At 36.6% G+C, this 13340-nt stretch overlaps 2 protein-coding genes and 1 long non-coding RNA gene across 4 annotated transcripts in view; all 3 read right to left on the minus strand.

The window, feature by feature from the left end:
• Positions 1-7814, minus strand: part of si:ch211-266g18.10 (neurofilament heavy polypeptide) — a 53354-nt gene extending 45540 nt beyond the window's left edge. Inside the window, exons 1-16 of the mRNA XM_055898865.1 lie at positions 7754-7814; positions 4902-4949; positions 4733-4780; positions 4501-4548; positions 4282-4329; positions 3473-3520; positions 3304-3351; positions 3072-3119; positions 2853-2900; positions 2044-2091; positions 1876-1923; positions 1644-1691; positions 1425-1472; positions 993-1037; positions 634-681; positions 51-143 (exon numbers count right to left, since the gene is read on the minus strand). Of these exons, the coding sequence (XP_055754840.1) occupies positions 51-143; positions 634-681; positions 993-1037; positions 1425-1472; positions 1644-1691; positions 1876-1923; positions 2044-2091; positions 2853-2900; positions 3072-3119; positions 3304-3351; positions 3473-3520; positions 4282-4329; positions 4501-4548; positions 4733-4780; positions 4902-4949; positions 7754-7814 (823 nt within the window). The remainder of the gene's footprint in view (positions 1-50; positions 144-633; positions 682-992; positions 1038-1424; positions 1473-1643; positions 1692-1875; positions 1924-2043; positions 2092-2852; positions 2901-3071; positions 3120-3303; positions 3352-3472; positions 3521-4281; positions 4330-4500; positions 4549-4732; positions 4781-4901; positions 4950-7753) is intronic.
• Positions 7815-9144: 1330 nt separating this feature from the next.
• Positions 9145-11692, minus strand: LOC129834293 (uncharacterized). Of its 2 annotated transcripts, none has more exons than XR_008756234.1 (6): positions 11643-11692; positions 11359-11403; positions 11187-11216; positions 11018-11065; positions 9558-9605; positions 9145-9181 (listed from the first exon to the last, which is right to left on the minus strand). It is a non-coding gene; the product is annotated as an uncharacterized LOC129834293 (long non-coding RNA). The 2 variants fall into 2 exon arrangements; XR_008756233.1 differs by lacking the exon at positions 9145-9181 and adding an exon at positions 9430-9467.
• Positions 11693-12069: 377 nt separating this feature from the next.
• Positions 12070-13340, minus strand: part of LOC129834116 (triadin-like) — a 54768-nt gene continuing 53497 nt past the window's right edge. Inside the window, exons 33-34 of the mRNA XM_055898866.1 lie at positions 13241-13288; positions 12070-12095 (exon numbers count right to left, since the gene is read on the minus strand). Coding sequence (XP_055754841.1) covers positions 12070-12095; positions 13241-13288 — 74 coding nt within the window. The remainder of the gene's footprint in view (positions 12096-13240; positions 13289-13340) is intronic.

A 13340-nucleotide genomic window follows, 5' to 3' on the forward strand; every position in this document is an offset into this window, starting at 1 on the left:
GTACTGTATTTTAGATGTAAAACCAATTTAAAAAAACATTGCTTCAATACCTTTCTTGGCTAGTGCTGGTTTTGCCTTGTCTTTTACAGTTTTCACCTTCTTTGCAGGCACTGGTCTAGTCTTTTCTTTAACAACATCAGCATCTATTTCAAATGTTGATAAGGACATACATGCAGTATAAGATTATTTAATTGGGAGTATTGTATAATCTGATATTTAAAATACAATAAATGATTGTATAGTATATGTGTGTTCTTAAATGTAATATACTGCTTATCAAGCCTGCACTAACAAGAAACAAACATTATTGCAATTATTGCAACATTATTGCAATTATTGTAACATTCGTGTGCAAAGAGAAAATACATATTTATATTGAAATTAGATCATTTGTAAGGGTGGTTTTCACCTCAATCGTTATATTACATTTACAACTTATGTAATTTAACAGACACTCTTATCCAGAACTGTTTACAGTAGTGGGTGCATTTTCAATTCATAACTCTGATTTTAGATTTGTCAAATTTAGAACAGATTATAAACAATGAAAGGAACAAAAAATATGCAGTGAATAAAATAAACGCAAACAAATGTTATAACAAATTACTAATTACATACTAACCACATTCTTACCTTTCTTTGCAGGGGCTGATTTGACCTTTTCTTTAATAACTGCAGCATCTGAATCAAATGTAACATAATTGTGTTTCTCTATGAATATAGCAAGAGAAAAATGTTTCTCTGCGATCATGTACTGTCGGTAATATTATATTGGTGGTGTTAAAAATCAATACATTCTGTTATCTTCATTTGAAGGAGTTACTTTGGCTCTGTCTTTGGAAACTTCAGCTTGTAAATTCACATACTGTACAACAGTCTTTACAATAAGATCTTGATAGAATGTTTCATAAATTGCATAAAACCGAAACATAGGCCTGCCAACTTATTATTTGAATAAATGCAAAATTAACAATTCAAAAATAATTTCATACCTTTCTTTTCTGGAGCTAGTTTGCCCTTTTCTTTTGCTTCGGCATCTAAATCAGAAACAAATGATTTAATAAACTGTACCTTCTATCATACAACACAGTCTTACCTGATTCAGACTATCAGGCCAAGCCAAACTGAACTGTGCTCATTTAGATATTTTCTATTCACATTATCCTTTCCAGCACAATTCGAGCAGCTTCGGTTGATGCGTAACTATGCCAGCCCAGTATACTGTAGGTTGGCTTGGCTCAGTAATGTGAAAAAGGGTTCTGTGGTACACAAAGAATACTTTGCACCTTTCTTTGATGTAGCTGCTTTGGTCTGTTCTTTGGGAACTTCACTGTCTAAAACAATCATTGGACAAGACACAACATGAATCTCAAGAATAACGCCATTATACATTTTGAAGCCAGAAAAAAACATCCTATCTGTACCTTTTTTTGCAGGTTCTGGTTTGGCTGGTTCCTTAGTTTCCTTGGACTCTAATCAAACAAGAATGATAACATATACAGTAAATGTTCAGACTGCAAATGATTCAAACCCATAATGAGTAATTGGTTGAGAGAGAAATAAAGTACACTCTGTGGCAGACATCTATTTACAGTAAGACTAGCGTTTTTTGTTTCAAGTCTAAAGAAAAAAGTTATCCATACCTTTCTTTGATGAAGCTGCTTTGGCTTTTTCTTTGTGAACTTCAGCTTCTAAAACAATCATTGGAGAAGACACAAAATGAATCTAAAGAATTGGGCCATTTCTTTATTTCTTTGCAAGAGCTGGTTTGGTCTTCTCACTGGTAAATTCAACTTCTACGTAAAATAGTGACTTTCAGCCTCTATCAAGCTCTATCAAATTACATATTAACCACAGATTTGAAATCATTTTTACCTTTCTTTGCAGGGGCTGATTTCACCTTTTCTTTAATAACTGCGACATCTGAATCAAATACATCATAAATGTGTTTCTCTATGAATATAGCAAGACAAACATTTTCTCTATGATTATGTACTGTCTTTATTATCAATTTTGTGGTGGAAAGTCAATACATTCTGTTACCTTCATTTGCAGGAGTTGGTTTGGCTTTTTCTTTGGAAACTTCAGCTTCTAAGTTCACATAAAACAGTCCTTACAATAAGATCTTGATAGAATGTTTTATAAATAGCATAAAATGGACACTTTTTTACCTTTATTTAACTAGGCAAGTCAGTTTAGAACAAATTCTTATTTTCAATGACGGCCTAGGAACAGTGGGTTAACTGCCTTGTTCAGGGGCAGAACGACAGATATTTACCTTGTCAGCTCAGGGATTCAAACTTGCAACCTTTCAGTTACTAGTCCAATGCTCTAACCACTAGGCTCCGCTGCCGCCCCATAGGCTGCCTACTTATTATTTGAATAAGTGGAGAATAAACAATTCAAAAATCATTTTGTACCTTTCTTTTCTGGGGCTAATTTGGCCTTTTCTTTTGCTTCAGCATCTAAATCAGATTTGTTTTATTTTATATACTGTACCTTCTATCATACAACACAGTCTTACCTGATTCAGACTATCAGGCCAAGCCAAACTGAATTGTGCTTGTTTAGATATTTTCTATTCACATTATCCTTTCCAGCACAATTCGAGCAGCCATGTTTGATGCTTAACTATGCCAGCCCAGTATACTGTAGGTTGACTTGGCTCAGTAATGTGAAAACGGGTTCTGTGGTACACAAAGAATACTTTGCACCTTTCTTTGATGTAGCTGCTTTGGTCTGTTCTTTGGGAACTTCACGGTCTAAAACAATCATTGGACAAGACACAACATGAATCTCAAGAATAACGCCATTATACATTTTGAAGCCAGAAAAAAACATCCTATCTGTACCTTTTTTTGCAGGTTCTGGTTTGGCTGGTTCCTTAGTTTCCTTGGACTCTAATCAAACAAGAATGATAACATATACAGTAAATGTTCAGACTGCAATTGATTCAAACCCATAATGAGTAATTGGTTGAGAGAGAAATAAAGTACACTCTGTGGCAGACATCTATTTACAGTAAGACTAGCGTTTTTTGTTTCAAGTCTAAAGAAAAAAGTTATCCATACCTTTCTTTGATGAAGCTGCTTTGGCTTTTTCTTTGTGAACTTCAGCTTCTAAAACAATCATTGGAGAAGACACAAAATGAATCTAAAGAATTGGGCCATTTCTTTATTTCTTTGCAAGAGCTGGTTTGGTCTTCTCACTGGTAAATTCAACTTCTACGTAAAATAGTGACTTTCAGCCTCTATCAAGCACTATCAAATTACATATTAACCACAGATTTGAAATCATTTTTACCTTTCTTTGCAGGGGCTGATTTCACCTTTTCTTTAATAACTGCGACATCTGAATCAAATACATCATAAATGTGTTTCTCTATGAATATAGCAAGACAAACATTTTTCTCTATGATTATGTACTGTCTTTAATATCAATTTTGTGGTGGAAAGTCAATACATTCTGTTACCTTCATTTGCAGGAGTTGGTTTGGCTTTTTCTTTGGAAACTTCAGCTTCTAAGTTCACATAAAACAGTCCTTACAATAAGATCTCGATAGAATGTTTTATAAATAGCATAAAATGGACACTTTTTTACCTTTATTTAACTAGGCAAGTCAGTTTAGAACAAATTCTTATTTTCAATGACGGCCTAGGAACAGTGGGTTAACTGCCTTGTTCAGGGGCAGAACGACAGATATTTACCTTGTCAGCTCAGGGATTCAAACTTGCAACCTTTCAGTTACTAGTCCAATGCTCTAACCACTAGGCTCCGCTGCCGCCCCATAGGTTGCCTACTTATTATTTGAATAAGTGGAGAATAAACAATTCAAAAATCGTTTTGTACCTTTCTTTTCTGGGGCTAATTTGGCCTTTTCTTTTGCTTCAGCATCTAAATCAGATTTGTTTTATTTTATAAACTGTACCTTCTATCATACAACACAGTCTTACCTGATTCAGACTATCAGGCCAAGCCAAACTGAACTGTGCTCTTTTAGATATTTTCTATTCACATTATCCTTTCCAGCACAATTCGAGCAGCTTCGGTTGATGCGTAACTATGCCAGCCCAGTATACTGTAGGTTGGCTTGGCTCAGTAATGTGAAAACGGGTTCTGTGGTACACAAAGAATACTTTGCACCTTTCTTTGATGTAGCTGCTTTGGTCTGTTCTTTGGGAACGTCACTGTCTAAAACAATCATTGGACAAGACACAACATGAATCTCAAGAATAACGCCATTATACATTTTGAAGCCAGAAAAAAACATCCTATCTGTACCTTTTTTTGCAGGTTCTGGTTTGGCTGGTTCCTTAGTTTCCTTGGACTCTAATCAAACAAGAATGATAACATATACAGTAAATGTTCAGACTGCAATTGATTCAAACCCATACTGAGTAATTGGTTGAGAGAGAAATTAAGTACACTCTGTGGCAGACATCTATTTACAGTAAGACTAGCGTTTTTTGTTTCAAGTCTAAAGAAAAAAGTTATCCATACCTTTCTTTGATGAAGCTGCTTTGGCTTTTTCTTTGTGAACTTCAGCTTCTAAAACAATCATTGGAGAAGACACAAAATGAATCTAAAGAATTGGGCCATTTCTTTATTTCTTTGCAAGAGCTGGTTTGGTCTTCTCACTGGTAAATTCAGCTTCTAAGTAAAATAGTGACTTTCAGCCTCTATCAAGCTCTATCAAATTACATATTAACCACAGATTTGAAATCATTTTTACCTTTCTTTGCAGGGGCTGATTTCACCTTTTCTTTAATAACTGCGACATCTGAATCAAATACATCATAAATGTGTTTCTCTATGAATATAGCAAGATAAACATTTTTCTCTATGATTATGTACTGTCTTTAATATCAATTTTGTGGTGGAAAGTCAATACATTCTGTTACCTTCATTTGTAGGAGTTGCTTTGGCTTTTTCTTTGGAAACTTCAGCTTCTAAGTTCACATAAAACAGTCCTTACAATAAGATCTTGATAGAATGTTTTATAAATAGCATAAAATGGACACTTTTTTACCTTTATTTAACTAGGCAAGTCAGTTTAGAACAAATTCTTATTTTCAATGATGGCCTAGGAACAGTGGGTTAAAACTTCTTGTCAATACGGGGGCGCTGTTTTCACTTTGGAAAAAATCGTGCCCAAATGAAACAGCCTCTTACTCTTTTCTAGATCATACAATATGCATATTATTATTACTATTGGATAGAAAACACTCTCAAGTTTCTAAAACTGTTTGAATTATATCTGTGAGTAAAACAGAACTAATTTTGCAACAAACTTCTATCGAGGAAGTGAAAAATCTGAAAACGAGGTTCTGTTTCAGGGCCTGCCTATTCAACTGGCTTTTATTTATCGATATGCATGCACTTCATACGCCTTCCACTAGATGTCAACAGGCAGTGGAAGGTGGAAGGGGGTCTAGCTTGATCTGAGGTCGAATGAGAGCTTTTGGAGTGACAGGTCTGGAATTTTCTTTGTTTTCTCAGGCGCGCGGCGGAGCTCGACATTGTGTTCTGAAAAGCGTTCGGTTTACACTGCAAATATCTCCGGCTCTGATTTTATTTGATACATGTGATAATAACATCATAAAGTAGGTTTTTTCAACCGAGTTTTATCAGTTTATCCATCGTTTATTGGGAGTTTTTGAGTTTTCCGTTATTTGCGTCAAGAGAGGATGGGAATGTTAGCAACCTTGGCTAGCATTGTGGCACGAATTCGACAGAAGAAATGGACATTCTAAAACCAAACAATGATTTATTCTGGACCAAGGACTCCTTGTACAACATTCTGATGGGAGCTCAGCAAAGTAAGTAAAAATGTATGATGTTATTTCGTATTTCTGTGTAAAATGTTGAGTCCTATTCTCCGCCGTTTTGGTGAGCGCTGTCTCGCAATAACGCAAGCTGTATGTTATGGTAAAGTTATTTTTAAAAATCTAACACAGCGGTTGCATTAAGAACCAGTGTATCTTTCATTTGCCATACAACAAGTATTTTTATGTAAAGTTTTTGATGAGTTCTTTGGTCAGATTAGGTGAGTGTCCAAAATATCTCCGGAGATTCTGGTGAATCGATGCTACGTATTCACAATGTATAACCAGGATTTGTAGCTATAAATATGCAAATTTTCGAACAAAACATAATTGTATTGTATAACATGATGTTATAAGACAGTCATCTGATGAAGTTGTCCAAAGGTTAGTGATTAATTTTATATCTTTTGCTGGTTTTTGCGAAAGCTACCTTTGCGGTGAATAAATGCGTTTGTGTGTTTGGCTATTGTGGTAAGCTAATATACTTCTATATTGTGTTTTCGCTGTAAAACACTTAAAACATTGGAAATATTGGCTGGATTCACAAGATGGTTATCTTTCATTTGCTGTACACCATGTATTTTTCATAAATGTTTTATGATGAGTATTTATGTATTTCACGTTGCTCTCTGTAATTATTCTGGCTGATTTGGTGCTATTGTTGATGGTAGCTGCAATGTAAAACTATGATATATACCTCAAGTATGCACATTTTCGAACAAAACATAAATGTATTGTATAACATGTTATAAGACTGTCATCTGATGAAGTTGTTTCTTGGTTAGTGACTAATTTTATCTCTATTTAGTCGGTTTTGTGAAAGCTACCTATGCGGTGGAAACATGGTGAAAATATGCGGTTGTGTGTTTGGCTATTGTGGTTAGCTAATAGAAATACATATTGTGTTTTCGCTGTAAAACATTTAAAAATCGGAAATGATGGCTGGATTCACAAGATGTTTATCTTTCATTTGCTGTATTGGACTTGTGATTTCATGAAAATTATATTATATGATATCCCTGTCCCGTTAGGCTAGGCTATGCTAGTCAGCTTTTTTGATGAGGAGGATCCCGGATCCGGGAGAGAGAAGCGGTAGAGGTTACTGCCTTGGTCAGGGGCAGAACGACAGATTTGTACCTTGTCAGGTCAGGGATTCAAAATTGCAACCTTTCAGTTACTAGTCCAACGCTCTAACCACTAGGCTACGCTGCCGCCCCATAGGCTGCCTACTTATTATTTGAAAAGTCGAGAATTAACTATTAAAAAATAATTTCGTACCTTTCTTTCTGGGGCTAATTTGGCCTTTTTTTTTGCTTCAGCATCTAAATCAGATTTGTTTCATTTTATAAACCATACCTTCTATCATACAACACAGTTTTACCTGATTCAGACTATTGGGCCAAGCCAAACTGAACTGTGCTTGTTTAGATATTTTCTATTCACATTGTCCTTTACAGCACAATTCGAGCAGCTTCGGTTGATGCGTAACTATGCTAGCCCGATATACTGTAGGTTGGCTTGGCTCAGTAATGTGAAAACGGGTTCTGTGGTACACAAAGAAAACTTTGCACCTTTCTTTGATGTAGCTGCTTTGGTCTGTTCTTTGGGAACTTCGCGGTCTAAAACAATCATTGGACAAGACACAACATGAATCTCAAGAATAACGCCATTATACATTTTGAAGCCAGAAAAAAACATCCTATCTGTACCTTTTTTTGCAGGTTCTGGTTTGGCTTGTTCCTTAGTTTCCTTTGACTCTAATCAAACAAGAATGACAATATATACAGCAAAGTTTCAGAATGCAATTGATTCAAACCCATACTGAGTAATTGGTTGAGAGAGAAATAAAGTACACTCTGTGGCAGACATCTATTTACAGTAAGACTAGTGTTTTTTGTTTCAAGTCGAAAGAAAAAAGTTATCCATACCTTTCTTTGATGAAGCTGCTTTGGCTTTTTCTTTGTGAACTTCAGCTTCTAAAACAATCATTGGAGAAGACAGACAATTAGTCTCAAGAATTGGGCAATTTATTTATTTATTTGCAAGAGCTGGTTTGGTCTTCTTATTGGTAAATTCAGCTTCTAAGCAAAAATAGTGTTTTTCTGTTCAAACGTGATTTTTTCTTTTTAATCCTGACTGAATTTATACTTGTCAAAGTGAAAAGCTATACATTTTAAAAGAATAATTAACTTCATTTACAAGGGCTGGTTTAACCTTGTATTTTGTATTTTTATTTATATGTATTGCCTCTATTGAATTTAAAACACATTATAAACACTGAAACAAACACAAAATATACAGTGAATAAATAAAAAAGATATACTAAAAGCTGGTCTTTGGAAACAGCATCTAAATGCAACACGAATGGGACCATCATTTTATGAAACTCACTTTATAATACAAGCACGTGATAATTCAAGGGAACAATAATTATAAAATAACTTGAATGATGCTTTGCTGGATTTACTTATTTGGCACGTTCAGCCTCTATCAACCTCTATCTGTCACATCCTGATCTGTTTCACTTGTCCTTGTGCTTGTCTCCACCATCTCCAAGTGTCACCCATCTTCCCCATTATCCCCTGTGTATTTATACCTGTGTTTTCTGTCTGTCTGTGCCAGTTCGTCTTGTTCTGTCAAGTCAACCAGCGTGTTACGCCGTGCTGTTGCTTTTTACTCTGTTTTTTGCTAGTCCTCCCCGGTTTTGACCCTTGCCTGGCTTGACTCTGAACCCGCCTGCCTGACAATACTGTCTACCCTAACCTCAAGCCTGCCTGCCACTCTGTACCTCCTGGACTCTGACCTTGTTATGATCTTTTGCCTGTCCACGACCATTCTCTTGCCTGCCCCTTGGATTATAATAAATATCAGAGAGTCGAACAATCTGCCTCCCATGTCTGCATCTGGGTCTTGCTTGAGCCCTTATACTATCAAATTAAATATTAACCACAGATTTGAAAACATTCTTACCTTTCTTTGCAGGGGCTGATTTCACCTTTTCTTTAATAACTGCGTCATCTGAATGAAATACATCAGAAATGTGTTTCTCTATGAATATAGCAAGACAAACATTTTTCTCTGTGATTATGTACTGTCTTTACTAACATTTTAGTTGTGGAAAGTCAATAAATTCTGTTACCTTCATTTGCAGGAGTTGGTTTGTCTTTCCCTTTGGAAAAAGTCCACATACAACAGTCTTTACAATAAGATCTTGAGAGAATATTTGATAAATTGCATAAAACCGACACATAGGCCTGCCTACTTATTATTTGAATAAATAGAAAATGAACTATTAAAAAATAATTTGTTACCTTTCTTTTCTGGCGCTAGTTTGCCCTTTTCTTTTGCTTCAGCATCTAAATCAGAAAAACATATTTCATGAGTATACCTTCTATCAAACAAAACAGTCTTATCTGATTCAGACTATAGGGCCAAACCAAACTGTACTGAGCTCGTTCTGATATTTTATTTCACATCGTCCTTTCCAACACTGTTCCAGCAACTATGATTGACTAGGCCAGCCCAGTATACTGTAGGTTGGCTTAGCTCAGTAGTTTTAAAAAGGGTTCTGTGTACACAAAGAATACTTTGCACCTTTCTTTGATGTAGCTGCTTTGGTTTTTTCTTTGGGAACTTCATCTTCTAAAACAATCATTGGGACAAGACACAACATCATTCTCAAGAATTACGCCATTATACATTTGATACAAGAAAAAAACATTGTTTCTGTACCTTTCTTTGCAGGTTCTGGTTTGGCTGGTTCCTTAGTTTCTTTGGGCTCTAGTTAAACAATAATAGTAACATATATGAATGATGGTGCCGGAGGAGATGGCTGCCGTTTTACGGGCTCCTTACCAATTGTTCTATTCTGTTTGTTTTTTCAAGTTATTTGTAGCTTATTTTGTACATAAGGTTTCTGCCACTGTTTCTTATGACTGAAAATAGAATCTGGATATCAGGTCAGCCATTAAGATTATTTTAAAGGTATTTTCTTTAATGATTCGGACACAAAGGATGTACTTCAGACACTCGACAAGGCCCAAATCCCTGTCATTCGCATGAAGAAGAGACGGAGATATCGGGGACATAGGTCAGGGTGCAATGTAAGGATCTGACGGTGAGTGAGTAATCCCACTCTACCATCAGTCCAATTAGCCAACATGCAATTAAAGGATGAGCTCCAATCAAGACTATCCTACCAACGGACATTAAAAACTGTAATATCTTATGTTTCACTGAGTCGTGGCTGAAAGACGACATGGATAACAAACAGCTGGCTGGGTTTTCGGTCCATCGGCAAGATAGAACAGCTGCCTCTGGTAAGACAAGGGGTGGCGATCTGTGACTATTTGTAAATAACAGCTGGAGCATGACATCTAATATTAAGGAAGTCTCAAGGTTTTGCTCGCCTGAGGTAGAGTATCTCATGATAAGCTGTAGACCACACTGTTTACAATAGAGTTTTTACCAAGAGAGTTTTAAAACACATTATAAACACTGAAACAAACACAAAACATACAGTGAATAAATAAAAACATATATACAAAAAAGACGGGTCCTTGGAAACAGCATCTAAATGCAACACGAATGGGCCAATTTATTTATGAAACTGACTTTATAATAGAAGCACGTGATAATTCAAGGGAACAATAATTATAAAATAACTTAAATGATGCTTTGCTGGATTTACTTATTTGGCAGGTTCAGCCTCTATCCACCTCTATCTGTCATATCCTGATCTGTTTCACTTGTCCTTGTGCTTGTCTCCACCATCTCCAAGTGTCACCCATCTTCCCCATTATCCCCTGTGTATTTATACCTGTGTTTTCTGTCTGTCTGTGCCAGTTCGTCTTGTTCTGTCAAGTCAACCAGCGTGTTACGCCGTGCTCTTGCTTTTTACACTGTTTTTTGCTAGTCCTCCGGGTTTTGACCCTTGCCTGCCTTGACTGTTAACCCGCCTGCCTGACAATACTGCCTACCCTGACCTCGAGCCTGCCTGCCACTCTGTACCTCCTGGACTCTGACCTTGTTATGATATTTTGCCAGTCCACGACCATTCTCTTGCCTGCCCCTTGGATTATAATAAATATCAGAGAGTCGAACAATCTGCCTCCCGTGTCTGCATCTGGGTCTTGCTTGAGCTCTTCTACTATAAAATTACAAAGTAACCACAGATTTGAAAACATTCTTACCTTTCTTTGCAGGGGCTGATTTCACCTTTTCTTTAACAACTGCGACATCTGAATCAAATAGATCATAAAAGTGTTTCTCTATGAATATAGCAAGACAAACATCTTTCTCGATGATTATGTACTGTCTTTATTATCAATTTAGTTGTGGAAAGGCAATAAATTCTGTTACCTTCATTTGCAGGAGTTGGTTTGTCTTTCCCTTTGGAAAAAGTCCACATACAACAGTCTTTACAATAAGGTCTTGATAGAATGTTTGATAAATTGCATAAAACCGACACATAGGCCTGCCTACTTATTATTTGAATAAATGGAAAATTAAAAATTAAAAAATAATTTGTTACCTTTCTTTTCTGCCGCTAGTTTGCCCTTTTCTTTTGCTTCAGCATCTAAATCAGAAAAACATATTTCATGAAGTATACCTTCTATCAAACAAAACAGTCTTACCTGATTCAGACTATAGGGCCAAACCAAACTGTACTGTGCTCATTATGATATTTTATTTCACATTGTCCTTTCCAGCACTGTTCCAGCAACTATGATTGACTAGGCCAGCCCAGTATACTGTAGGTTGGTTTGGCTCAGTAGTTTTAAAAAGGGTTCTGTGTACACAAAGAATACTTTGCACCTTTCTTTGATGTAGCTGCTTTGGTTTTTTCTTTGGGAACTTCATCTTCTAAAACAATCATTGGGACAAGACACAACATCATTCTCAAGAATTTCGCCATTATACGTTTGATACAAGAAAAAAACATCCTATCTGTATCTTTTTTTGCAGGTTCTGGTTTGGCTGGTTCCTTAGTTTCCTTGGGCTCTAATTAAACAATAATAGTAACATATATGAATGATGGTGCCGGAGGAGATGGCTGCCGTTTTACGGGCTCCTTACCAATTGTTCTATTCTGTTTGTTTTTTCAAGTTATTTGTAGCTTATTTTGTACATAAGGTTTCTGCCACTGTTTCTTATGACTGAAAATAGAATCTGGATATCAGGTCAGCCATTAAGATTATTTTAAAGGTATTTTCTTTAATGATTCGGACACAAAGGATGTACTTCAGACACTCGACAAGGCCCAAATCCCTGTCATTCGCATGAAGAAGAGACGGAGATATCGGGGACATAGGTCAGGGTGCAATGTAAGGATCTGACGGTGAGTGAGTAATCCCACTCTACCATCAGTCCAATTAGCCAACATGCAATTAAAGGATGAGCTCCAATCAAGACTATCCTACCAACGGACATTAAAAACTGTAATATCTTATGTTTCACTGAGTCGTGGCTGAAAGACGACATGGATAACAAACAGCTGGCTGGGTTTTCGGTCCATCGGCAAGATAGAACAGCTGCCTCTGGTAAGACAAGGGGTGGCGATCTGTGACTATTTGTAAATAACAGCTGGAGCATGACATCTAATATTAAGGAAGTCTCAAGGTTTTGCTCGCCTGAGGTAGAGTATCTCATGATAAGCTGTAGACCACACTGTTTACAATAGAGTTTTTACCAAGAGAGTTTTAAAACACATTATAAACACTGAAACAAACACAAAACATACAGTGAATAAATAAAAACATATATACAAAAAAGACGGGTCCTTGGAAACAGCATCTAAATGCAACACGAATGGGCCAATTTATTTATGAAACTGACTTTATAATAGAAGCACGTGATAATTCAAGGGAACAATAATTATAAAATAACTTAAATGATGCTTTGCTGGATTTACTTATTTGGCAGGTTCAGCCTCTATCCACCTCTATCTGTCATATCCTGATCTGTTTCACTTGTCCTTGTGCTTGTCTCCACCATCTCCAAGTGTCACCCATCTTCCCCATTATCCCCTGTGTATTTATACCTGTGTTTTCTGTCTGTCTGTGCCAGTTCGTCTTGTTCTGTCAAGTCAACCAGCGTGTTACGCCGTGCTCTTGCTTTTTACACTGTTTTTTGCTAGTCCTCCGGGTTTTGACCCTTGCCTGCCTTGACTGTTAACCCGCCTGCCTGACAATACTGCCTACCCTGACCTCGAGCCTGCCTGCCACTCTGTACCTCCTGGACTCTGACCTTGTTATGATATTTTGCCAGTCCACGACCATTCTCTTGCCTGCCCCTTGGATTATAATAAATATCAGAGAGTCGAACAATCTGCCTCCCGTGTCTGCATCTGGGTCTTGCTTGAGCTCTTCTACTATAAAATTACAAAGTAACCACAGATTTGAAAACATTCTTACCTTTCTTTGCAGGGGCTGATTTCACCTTTTCTTTAACAACTGCGACATCTGAATCAAATAGATCATAAAAGTGTTTCTCTATGAATATAGCAAGACAAAC

Source organism: Salvelinus fontinalis, chromosome 35 (genome assembly GCF_029448725.1).
Source record: "Salvelinus fontinalis isolate EN_2023a chromosome 35, ASM2944872v1, whole genome shotgun sequence".
In the NCBI taxonomy this organism is placed as follows: Eukaryota; Metazoa; Chordata; class Actinopteri; order Salmoniformes; family Salmonidae; genus Salvelinus; species Salvelinus fontinalis.